The 12269-nt window shown below is 39.0% G+C and overlaps 1 protein-coding gene across 2 annotated transcripts; it reads right to left on the reverse strand.

The window, feature by feature from the left end:
• Positions 1–203: 203 nt before the first annotated feature.
• On the reverse strand, positions 204–4926 carry LOC134331593 (zinc finger MYM-type protein 1-like). 2 transcript variants are annotated; one of them, XM_063013069.1, is made up of 3 exons: positions 4682–4926; positions 2928–3272; positions 204–2490 (listed from the first exon to the last, which is right to left on the reverse strand). In XM_063013069.1, exons 2-3 carry the CDS (start codon positions 3268–3270, stop codon positions 329–331), a joined length of 2505 nt encoding a protein of 834 aa, XP_062869139.1. In that variant the 5' UTR covers positions 3271–3272; positions 4682–4926; the 3' UTR covers positions 204–328. The 2 variants fall into 2 exon arrangements, with proteins under 2 accessions (XP_062869139.1, XP_062869147.1); XM_063013077.1 differs by lacking the exon at positions 2928–3272 and having other exon boundaries at positions 4682–4923.
• Between the last annotated feature and the right edge of the window lie 7343 nt (positions 4927–12269).

The raw sequence follows: 12269 nt of genomic DNA on the forward strand, positions 1-12269 counted from the left end.
TTTATACTGAATTTAATCACAGTTTGATGAGAAATAGTATGTACACACTTCAAAAGGGTCAGAGTGGCAGCGTTGCAGCCAGCATTTGTACAAGAAGAAACTATCCAAAGAAAAACGTACCCATGAAGATCTATGGACTGAGCTGTACTAAGGTGAGCATAAATACACTGTGGAAATAAATGGGTCATGGCACTCAAACAAGGTACTGGACATTGCTTTTATTTTTTACTCGAAACACACATTCTCCCCATTTGTCCCTTAGTAGCTTGAACAGATTTATACTGTATATACGAAAGAGACATTAAAAACAACAACAATAACAACAACACTATAACAGCTGAATGCGGCGATTTCCATTTTGCTCAGCAAAACGCTTAACAAATTTATCTAGGTCTAATGCTTTTGTGCGTTTTGATTCAATGCTGAGTACAGCCAAACTTGATAGTCTCTTTTCTGTCATAGTAGACCGCAAATAAGTCTTTATGAGCCTGAGAGATGAAAAACTTCGTTCACAGGATGCACTGCTCACAGGTAAAACAACTGCTATTTTACACAACCTGAACAACTCATAAAAAACATCCTGGTATGGGTCCAAAAACTGAGTGAACTCCATTAAAGTGGTAGGACTCTCCTTTTCCCCCTTTTTTCTGTCTAGTACTCTTTTTGTCTGATGTAACTCGTGTTTGAGATCCTCAATATTTGAATCATAAGCTTCAGCCAATAACAGAACAGCCTCCTCCCTCAAAAAAGTTGGACTTGACGGATTTAGTGCCTGGACACCCTGCATAATTTGACAATTTGTGTTAGAAAATCTTCTTCCTATTTCTCCAATCATGTTATCCAGAACTGGATAGTACACAGAGACACAAAAGGTGTGTTTGCTATCTGGAACTACATGCTGTCCCAAGGTGGAGTGGATGACAGTATCCTGAAGCACCTTTGCTGTCTGTCTTGGCCTCTTTGGTTTTCGCTGAGTTGTATCAATGTTACTTCGCTGACATAAATCTAGTGTTTCACTCCACATTTCCTCAAAAGACGCTTGACTACGGTACTGGATCAGTGTCTCTTTAAGTGCTTCAATAAGTTCAACAGCCTTGGCATAGTCCACTGTTTTAGACTGGAGCATGTCTGATAAAAATTTGGAGTCACTCAGGACCTTTTTGAACAGAACAAGAGATCCAGCAAAATTCAGATCAATTTGAGCCAATATCCCTCTTGCTTCAACAGCTCTTTGTGGATGGTTCTCAGATGCGATCTCTTCAAGCACCTGTACTATTGCAGGCAACCTGTCCATAACATTGCGACATGCTATGTGCCTACAGGCCCAACGTGTATCACTTAGCTGTTGGAGTTCCCTTGGTGCACCATCAAACATCTCCCGCTGCACTTCCAGCCATTTGTTATGTACATAAGACCCAGACATGAATACATACAGTCGTTCCAATAATGAGAAGAAGTTTCCTGCATCTGCCACACTTTTTACAGCGTCTACTATAACTAAGTTCAAGCAGTGTGCACTACAGTGAACATAGAAGGCATGTTTGGCTACTTCTTTTATTTTTGCTTGAACACCTGCATGTGCCCCGCGCATCACTGCCGCGCCATCATAGCCCTGGCCTACAAGGTTTTTCTTGTACTCCAGCCCATGCTTCTCAAGGAAGCATATAATCTTGTCACTTAAGCTGGCAGCATCCAGGTGTTCTGCCACTTCAAACTCCAGAAAACTCTCATGAACCACACCGTTGTAAAAATATCTCAGAACAAATGATATTTGCTCTTTTTTCTTAACATCTTTAGTTTCATCAACAATAACTGAAAACTGCTTGCTCGTTTTAACTTCCTGGATGATTTCCTCTTTGACCATTGCAGCCAAGCACTCAAGTATTTCATTCTGTATTGTTTTACTGGTGTATTTTGCATTTTTAACTTGTTGTTCAAGTCTTTTTTTAATGATGGGGTTATGGTTACCCAGCAAGTCTAACATAGACAGAAAAACACCCTTTTTTTCTGAGTCGAGAGACTCCCTGTGACCCCGCTGTGCTATGTTTTCTGTGGCTGTTAGAACTAAAATTTCAGCTAATGTTTTAATGTAGTATTGATTTTCAGCCACCTGCTTCTTTTTTTGCTCATCCATTAGTCCAAACATTGAGGTATTTTTATCCATAATTTTCTTGTTCTCTGTCCATGCAAACATTGCATTTACATGGCCTTCAGATCTGGCATGAGAACAGAAACCACTGTCTTTCATTGTAGCCTTTTTCCAGTTACGATAACCCTCGAATGAGGTGAAAACAGTCCTTGGAGCATCGGGGAGGGAAAAATGCCTACAAGCAAAACAGTAAGCTGCATCTTTGGATTGCGAGTATTCTAACCAGGGATGAGATTTGTACCAGTCGCTACGGAAGCTTCTCCTGGCTCCTCCCTGAAGGGTCTTAGGGAAACTCTCTCGCATTGGCTGCACTGGCACCTCACACCTGGACTTGGATACGTCTAGAAGATGGAGGGGAGGAAAGATTCAAACTGCATTACATCTGAACTAATAATACAATATAACAACTAGTAAAAACATAATCAATTTGGAACTGTCATTGATTAGTTATAACTATCAGACTGTGTTAGCACACACTAACATTTTTGCCTGGAGAGTATTTTTAGGTTTATTTGTGTAATTTTGGAATTTAACCTTAGCAATAGATCTAAAATACATTGTACACAAAATATTAAAACTCTGTCCCCATCTCATCACACTTTCACACTTACAAGTTTCCCCAATTATTCATATTTAAGCAAACATGAATATTTATATTTATTTGAAGAAGTCTAAGCAATGTCTCTTAAATACACCTTACAGCAAAATGTCCGTTTTTGTCATTTGTTGTTCTTATTCATATGTAACTTAGTAAACTATGCAGCAACAATTTCCATACCATGTGGACCAACTCGACTGGAGATCGTTGGTGATGGCTCAGGCACTCTCCTTTCCCTTTCACTGTCTGAGCCCTGTGTGTTATCTTGTCTCTCGCTTTCTCCCTCCTCCATATCTTCACCGCTATGGTGTTCTCCTACCTCCTCCTGTCCCTGGTTGCCTTGGCCTATTCTATCTCTGTCACGTTTCTGTTGCCCTCCTCTCTCTCCTTCCACCTTATCCTTCTCTTCTCTCTCTCCTTCCACCTCATCTTTACTGTTTACCTTGCTCAGTTGTTCATTTTCTATTTCGGTCACCTCTCTCTTTGGTGAGAAAAAACTATGTATGCTACCCTTCCTCTTCATTTCTGTAAGATTCAAAGTAACTTTACAATGTTTTCCTTGACAGACGTTGAATCAATATTAGCTTTTATAGCCTACTTTACACAGAACTAACGTCAGACCTAGCTAACATTACATGTTAACAGACATCCCAAGTCTCCTGGAAGTTCCGGGAGTCTCCCGTATATACATAGCGGCTCCCTGATGCCCGCAAGTCAGATAAAATCTCCCGGAATCCAGAACGAGCGGCCAAGAGCACGCACACACAAACACACACGTGCATGCAGGCGACAAACTTTTTTCCCCGATCGCGTATTAAATCCGTTATCTGATAAAGCAATAAGCCACGAGAGGCCGTGCGTTACTGTGATTTTAGCACGGGGATGACGTTTTGGCACGACGCGAAGCAGAGTGCCTAAAACTTCTTTCCCGTGCTAAAATCATAGCAGTAACGCACGGTCTCGAGTGGCTTATTGCTTTTATAAAACGGCGGTCAACATAAAATACAATAAATACAACAATGTTTAATTCATAAATGTATTTATTGTGTATAAACTTACAATAAAGCATTCTTCCGCGACGCAAAATAGTTCGATTAACAGTGTTGCTAGGCAACATGAGGGCGAAAATAACATTAACTTTTTCTATTCAGTGGCGTATTAATATGGAATGATGTAAGGTGGTCCTAGGTGTGCGTTTATCGGGGATTTTACAACGGCTTAGAGCGCGGCTCAGCCAATCAGATTTTAGGACCGGAACTATCCGTTTTATAATACACAATCTAGCGCACTGTGTAGGGAACATAAATCAATTGTCTAATATACTGTCTAGTGCACTAAGTAGGGAACATAAATCCGCTATCTGATATACAATCTAGTGCACTATGTAGGGAACATAATTAATTATGTAATACACTATCTAGTGCACTATGTAAGGAACACAAATCATTATCTAGTTATACTTTCTAGTGCACTATGTAGTGAACATGAATGCGTTATCTAATACACTATCTAGTGCACTATGTAGGGAACATAAATCCGTGATCTGCTATACAATCTAGTGCACTATGTAGGGAACATAAATCTATTATCTTTCACACAATCTAGTGCACTACAGTACACATTAATGTGTTTGTGACGCGAACAGTTAGCTTAGTAGCTCAGTTAGCAGCTCCTAAAAGTTCTGTTATCACCCATATACTTTCATGTGTGCAGAGGCTTTTTTAGCTTTTTTTTGGGGGGCTTGGGGGGTCGGGGTCGAGGTCCGGGGGTACCTCACTGAAATTAGTTTTTGCAACTTGGGATGTCTGTGTATAGTTAGCGAAATAACGTTCTTCAACCTGATTTTTATCATCTCAAAATCAGCATCGCAACTATACTAGCACTGTGCTTTAATTATAATTTAATTTCTTGATAGACAGTTACTCAGTTTTTACCTCTTTCCTCCCGTGTCTCCTTTCCTCGCGACTCCTGGCTCCCTCGCTTCGCGCCAATCTGACGCACCGCGCCTCTCTGACGTTATCTCGTGCAGCGTTCACTGCAGTCGGACATTGGAGATTCGCGCTCGTAAATGTCAAATTGGCCATAACTTTTCTTTTAATTCGTTGCTGCCAACTGGGGTGGCAGCAGGGGTGGCAAGGCTTTCTTTTAGGGTGGCATGTGCCACCCTATGCCACCCCGGTAGATCCGCCCATGGGTGTGAGGCAGAAATACATCTTGTATTGGCTGCCAATCCACTGCAGGGCAACACAAACACCTACCCCTAGTGACTGTTTATAATAAGTAATCCACATTCTGCATCAGTTTGGAAGGAAACCAGAGTACCTAAAAAAAACCCACATGTGTACAGAGAGAAAACATGCAAAAAAATGGGTTAGGATCTTGCCCAGGACCCATAAGCCTTCTATAATATCTTTTGTTAAATGCCAAGATGTTGTCTGGACATTACATTTTATACTGCAGTGAGGAAACTACTGGTAAAAAAACACCGTATTATTATCTGACATTTATTAGGAACAGTGTTGACGGCATATAACATCTCCCACAGTGTATAACACAACCATCTTTAGTACATGTGACCCAGACATGTTTTAGAAATAGAAATGCTGTAGGTTCCAAATGTGATGTGACCTACCATGTGTAAATGCTAATTGTTTAGAATGCTGAGCTTAGCTCTGATGTATGTTTACTATTGTAAGGAAAGTCATTTGTCCTTTCTCAAAACTGAAGATCAGATCTTTGACCTTATTTTGTGGACAGTCCTTAACATATTGATACATTTCACAAAAATCTATCTTTATACAGTAATTAAAACCAGTGAGTGTCAAGTCTCAATAAGACTCAACTGAAAGTTGAATATTGTGTCTCTCTCTGTCAGAAATAGCAGTTTTAACATTTAGACTATTTTGCATGTAATTCATGTGCATACACATGAGCCTGAATATACTGCCACATAACCTCAAATCAGAAAAGGCTGGGGAATATGCAGAAAATGCAAATAAATAAATGTTTTACTTTGACTTCAGACAGCATGTACTCAAGATATTTTGTGTTTTGTCTGGTCTCATTATACATTCATTTCTACATTTCAGGCTAAAATATTTTCCACTTTGTAATGCTGCCATTTCTTCTTACACAACACACAAAAGATGTTTTGGCACCAAGGATACCAAGCAATAAAATGTTTCAGGTGTGTCTTTGCATCAACAACAACACACTACTATTGCACACCTTAAGATTACATTGAGAAGGTTTGTGGAAAGAATAGGGCAATGTTCTTTTTAAAATCCTCTTCACATTCTCTATTGGGGTCAGGTCAGGACTGCAGGCAGGCCAGTCCAGTACCTGTATTCCCATCTTTGGAGCCATGCCTTTGTAGTGTGTGCAGCATGTACTTTTGCATTGTCTTTTTTAAAAATGCATGGGCATCTTGAAGGCAGCATTTGTTGGTCTAAAATCTCAATGTAATTTTCTGCATTAACGCTGCTATCGCGTAAGTGTTCATTTCCTTTGCTAGGGGCCCTGACACAAAATACCATGACAGACCCTGGCTTTAGGACTTCACCTCAATGCCTTTCATGGACACTGCTTTTGTACCAAATCATGATTACAATCACTTTTTCTGATTTGGGGTTGCACTGTACAACCATCTCTAATTGGTATGTGTTTTTATGAACTTCTTTGGTTTTTGATTGCCTTGATTTAGTGTGAGTGACATTTTCCACTGACCGATTTCCCCCTTGGTCTGTATATTGAAGCAGATTTGGCATGGGAACTGGGATCTCAGCTGTTTTAGTCATTTTCTTTCTCTTTTCAGCAGATGGAAACTCTTGATTTCCTTTGCTTTTGTCAACATGACCTGCTCTTTGATTCAGCTTCTCCTCCTTACTTTGTTGTTGCTTAATTAAACAGCAATTGTGGAGTTATGTCATTAATACTAATAAGTTAACAAATACATTGAATTAAAATCTATTACTTGTTATTTTAGAAAGAACAATGTGAAAGTATAAAGAGATCCCATTTCAGCAGTGTGTTTGGTAGTTTTGGTAAAATAAATTAAAGTGATCATCCAGCTGGCAAAAATGGATTAAAATAAATGACCTTAAACAGGACTGTCAGGAATGCATGTCTGTGCTGCCAGAACTACTTCAGTCAACAAAGTGAAGTAATTTGTGTTGCATAGCTCTTGAACCTTTAATAATTTTTGGGGCTACAGCTCATGGAGTAGAGATGGTATGCCCAAGAAGCTACAGTGGCTGCAATTGTGTATACTATTTTTACCCTCTTGTTGGAAATTCCAGCTATGACCAAGGTACATTACATCACAGATACCATAACATTGGCACCATGTATTTATAGAAATACCAAGGTATTGTGAAGTCAAGATAAGAAAAAATATCCCCACATCACTGACCCACCTCCACTTCTGGTCATAAGCCTCGCCATTCTTGCGCCAGACAAACTTCTGATCCATATAGCCAACCAGTTCCAGTTTTAATGTCACGCTACAGAAATGTGTCCCAGAACACTGCAGGGCTATCCAAATTCTTTCTGGAGTATTCCTGTCAACCCTTTCTTTGCTTCTTGGTAGTGAGTGCATATTGAGTCAATTTAGGTACAAAGTAAAAGGTATTGTGAGTAAAAAAGGCAAAGTGAATAATTTCAATGGAAAGAAAAATAAAACTAGGTTGAATGCATGTTTCTCTCACTGTATACCATTTGTGTGCTGTGCTCTTAGCATTGTGCTTCCCTCTATATTATGAGGTAAACAATAGAATTTCAATTCTAAAGAAACCCTGATTATGAGTTCGGCAGCAAGGACTGCAAAGCTTTTGTTTCCTTTTCAAAAGCATTTTAATATAAGGGTTTAGCTGACAGTCAGGAAGACAGTGGGTGATTTATTTGGCCTTGTAGAAGGAGACATGAAGAAAAGAAAAGAAAAAAGGGGGAGGTCTTGGTAGTCTGTGAGTTGGGTTAACCTTGCTGTGAGGGGCATGCTGAGTATTTTTTGAATGGATATTTACGTGCATACATACAGTCCAGCTATTATTTGATTTTAATATTAGCAGCAGTATTATTGTGCTCATAGTTAGGCTACCCATCTAAAGCAATCAAATCAAGTTTTGGCAGTCAGTACCATCAAGCCAATTCTGCTTTCAACCAATTGATAAATACATAATTGATTTTGAAAATGAGACGTAGGCTTATTTGTTTATCAGCTTACAGTGTAGAGTTAAAGAAATCTATATTTACTCTGGTTTGCCCAGTGGATCAGACACACGTGACCTTGACCAGAGGAAAGCGGTTGTTAAATAGACAATGAAAGAATATTTACTCTGGGTGCTCAGATGGCACTGTGAAAAATTACACTAGCCCACTACTGATAGGATGGAGTACACAGCATTGTTATCGACATACAGACATGATTGGCTATGTCTGGTGGTGTGGCCGAGGCCCTGTGATGAATTGGCTTTCTGTCTGGGGTGTATTACTGCATTGCCACCAACAATTCTGTGTAACTAGACATGCTGCAACCCTGATCAGGACAAAACTGTGGTAAAACAATGAGCTTTTAGACAATGTAGCCAACATGACAAGATCGTGCCGGTTCACCTTCTACAACATCAGGAAGATTCGGCCATTTCTTTCCATGGAAGCCACTCAGATTCTTGTCCTGTCACTTATAATCTCACGGTTGGTTTACTGCAACTCCCTCAGGTGCTCCTATGTCCACTATTACACCCCTGCAACTCATCCAAAATGCAGCTGCTTGCCTGGTTTTTAACCAACCTAAACACTGCCACATCACCCCACTGCTGCGTTCTCTTTACTGGCTTCCTGTAGCTGCACGCATTCAATTTAAAAACACTGATGCTCACCTACAAAACCAAAAATGGACCAGCCCCAAGTTACCTTCTAGGTCTAATAAAACCGTTCTGTACCATGCAATTAAATTTGATCCTCCACCCAGAACTCGAGGAACACATGCATCGAGGCTCTTCTCTGTACTTGCACCCAAGTGGTGGAACGAACTTCCCGTCTGTCTGAACAGTCTCTCGCTGTCTTCAAAAGACTATTAAAAACCCACCTTTTTACTAAGCACTTAAGCTGAAACATACTTACTTACACCTTTATTAATTTCTTGAAAAAACAAAAAAAAAACAAAAAAAACACGTTGGTACTGACAGAGTTTCAGCAGATTTATATTCTTGGTCTGTAGTCTATTTAAACTAGAGTAAGGTTATGTCTACTATGGAAGCATGCATACTATGCAATTTTGAATATTCAGGTGAGTTGGTGTCAGGTGAAGTATCATGATTGGGAAGAGCCACAAACTTAGTCTTTACAAGCAAAGATGGGTTATTGCTCATCACTTTGTGCTAAACTTTGTCAAGAAATGTTTTTGAACAATTCTCTTACAAAGTGTAAATAATTTAGGTCTTACATTATCTACTATAAATAATATTGTGAAAATATTTAGGGAATTTGTAGAAATCCTAGTCTCTGTAAGGCAAGACCATAGCCCACCCTCAGACAGCATTGCATTAATACTGCACTGTTATAAATACAGGCATATGGGCTAGAGAGTAGGCAAGCTGTAGCCTAGTGGCTAAGGTACTGCCCTAGTAATCAAAGGGTAACTGGTTCAAGCCCCAACACTGCCAGGTTCCTGCTGTTGGGCCCTTGAGCAAGGCCCTTAACCCTCAATTGCTCAGAATGTATACTGTAACTGTAATGTAAGTCGCTGTGGATAAAGGCGTCTGCTAAATGCCGAAAATGTAAATGTAATACTTTGGAAAATTGTAATCAGTTCACAAACAGTTCACTACTGCATCAAGAAATGCAACCTGAATCTATATAATGCAAAACGACAACGATAAATCAATTTAAAGCAAAAATGCCATATTGTTTTCTGTCCTACATCATCTCAGATGATCAGATGACCAAGTTATTCACAGTCACCCTGGAAAGTGTCATAATCTAACAATGTAACATGATTTAACAATCTAAACCATCAATTCACTATGTGTTACTACGAATGTCTTTTAAAATAAGTCTTTTAGTGTTTATATAACACAAGCTACACCAGTGTGGCTTTGTAGACAGTGCTTGTGCATGACTGGCCTGCCTGCAATCCAGATTTGTCTCCTGTTGAGAACAGTGCATGATAAAAAAGAGAAATCAGACAACGCAACCAGTTTAGCAACAAAATCCCAAGTATCTGAAGTCTTGTATCTAGCAAGAATGGACAAACAATTCAACTTGCAATTCTTAGTTTCCTAATGGTGACTTAACAGTCCAAAAAGTTAAGACAGAGGCATATTTACCACTATGTTGCAGACATCAAATTCAAAATGTGTTTTTACTTACAAAATACAGAGTTGTTCAGTTAAACATTGTAAATCTTTTCTTTGTACTTCTGCAAATAGGGTTTGTAATAGAAATGTCAAAAAACATTTGCTGTAATATTAAATGTGTTGATTGTTTTACTGATTTACTGTTAGATTACAATTTTCTCAATTTATTAAAATGTTTACTCCAGTTCCATTTATAATTAATGCTGTTCAGGATTTAATAATTGAGAAAAAAAATGTAATTAGCTGAGAATAAGTTTGATACTGACCTCTTTAACACTTATCAGGAAATTCAGCAGCTAGTTCAGGAAGAATGTATTTTGATCAATGCTTTTTTTAGGCATACTAATGAATGTCCATTGTGTTTGAAATTAGGAGGGAATGTAATGCAGCAGTAACAGACAAATTATTTGTGTAGAATAATGTGGGAAGCTATATTGTGCCTGTACCTAGCTTTGAGGAGCAGGTTATTGCTAGGGGCATTAAAAACAAAAAGTCCAAAATACAATTCCTGACAGATCACTTCACTGTGCGCTAATGCGAATGAAACAAGGCTGTTTTGAATCCACCATGAGGAGTCTGTCAACTGCTCCTCATGCTGGCTGCTGGAATGTAAACAACACTCTGACTTCCAGACATGCCTGAATCCCATTCTGCTTTTAGTGCTGACATAGCTTCATACACTCACTGGATTGCTACCCACACGATTTGATATCTCATTCCATTTTTCATGCAGTTTCATTAGTTGAGCGTTTTGTCTTGTACACATGTGTGGAAAATGCTAGACAAAGCCTTGGCACTAAACACCATGAAATACAGCTTCAGTTCTCCCAGTAGGAAATACTCAGAGTCAGAGCGGAAGTCACATCAAGAAAGACCTGGTCTCCCTACAGGCCTTACGTTATAGCCACCAGTACTTTCTGGGACTCAGACATGTAAACATCATTATTTACTCAAATTATAATATTACAACCTGACTTCCTTCACCAAAGACAAGTTTGTGCATTAACCTTAAAAAAAACAACTTTGTTATTATTTAGTTATTTGCCGGTAAATGTAAACATGCAACATTTCTAGGTGTGAATTCCTAAGTCTTAAAAAGCCACAAAACACCAACAGATTTTTGGGTGACCAGCACATTTGTCATGCAGGCATTGGAACTGGACATGGGAGAAATAAAAGCAGGCGGAGTGTGCTAACGAATCCTGTTTTGTTTGTCATCTGGATAGTTTGGCACCTATGCATCGTGTATTAGTAAATATGTATGCCCCTTTAAGAGTTGAGGTCAAATTTCATTTAATGGGATCACTTCAAATGTTACCATTCTATTGTTTTTATTACCTTCTGACCACTTCACCACTGGGAAATGTGTATTATGGAAAAACAATTAAATGTATTACATTTAACTAAAATTAATCTTATTATTGAACCTTAAGTACACCTAGTTTCATTATTTTAATGTGTTGATTTAATTACTATCAAAGCTGATTGGCCTTGATCAGATTATTTTGTATTATTTTCTACTGCAGCCTTTGTAAAGCCTTTTAGTAGAGAGGCACCCTGCTTGTACACCAACCTGCTGTATAAGACACTTGCACAAGGTAAAAAATAGGTAACATTCTGAGCTCAGCAAATCATTAAGGCTTTATTCCATGCTGTGTTAAGATATTTTCTTTCAGCTTATATTACAAGTCAGTGAAACTGAATAGAAATGAGATAGCTGTAGAGTTCTTCTCACATATACACCCTATTTTTCTCCCTCTCTTTCCTCATGTCTCAGACCTCATTTTAATTACATCCATCCTGTGCTTGCATTTCAGCCATTCCTCACCTGCCTAGCAGTAATATGGTAATGACTGGCTGATTAAAAGTATAAATCTGTTATGCCAGACTGTATTAGCTGTAAATTTACAGAGAAACAAGGATAGAAGGTGAAATAGTAGTTGAAAAGAGGTTTGCCACTTTGTGTTTGTGTCATGTCTACTCACACCATTGCAAGTTGATTTGCCAGGGTCATTCACATGGCTGGCTCTAAAAATGAAAATGACACCCTGCCTTCAACCCATCAGACCTTATTTGCTCCCTTCCTCAGTGGCACCGAAGGCATCCATGTGTGAGCTGCAAATACCTGAGCGGCTTTGGCTCGTTTAACCTTCCAGCTCAAGTGACA

This window comes from Trichomycterus rosablanca, chromosome 2 (genome assembly GCF_030014385.1).
Source record: "Trichomycterus rosablanca isolate fTriRos1 chromosome 2, fTriRos1.hap1, whole genome shotgun sequence".
NCBI classification, from domain to species: Eukaryota; Metazoa; Chordata; class Actinopteri; order Siluriformes; family Trichomycteridae; genus Trichomycterus; species Trichomycterus rosablanca.

What these genes read in the sequence shown, in the direction of transcription:
- LOC134331593 (XM_063013069.1), bottom strand. Translation starts at nt 3,270, where the DNA reads ATGAAGAGGAAGGGTAGCATACATAGTTTTTTCTCACCAAAGAGAGAG. An exon ending in CAGTCGAGTTGGTCCACATG is followed by an intron (nt 2,491 to 2,927) that starts GTATGGAAATTG and finishes TCCATCTTCTAG; the next exon opens with ACGTATCCAAGTCCAGGTGT.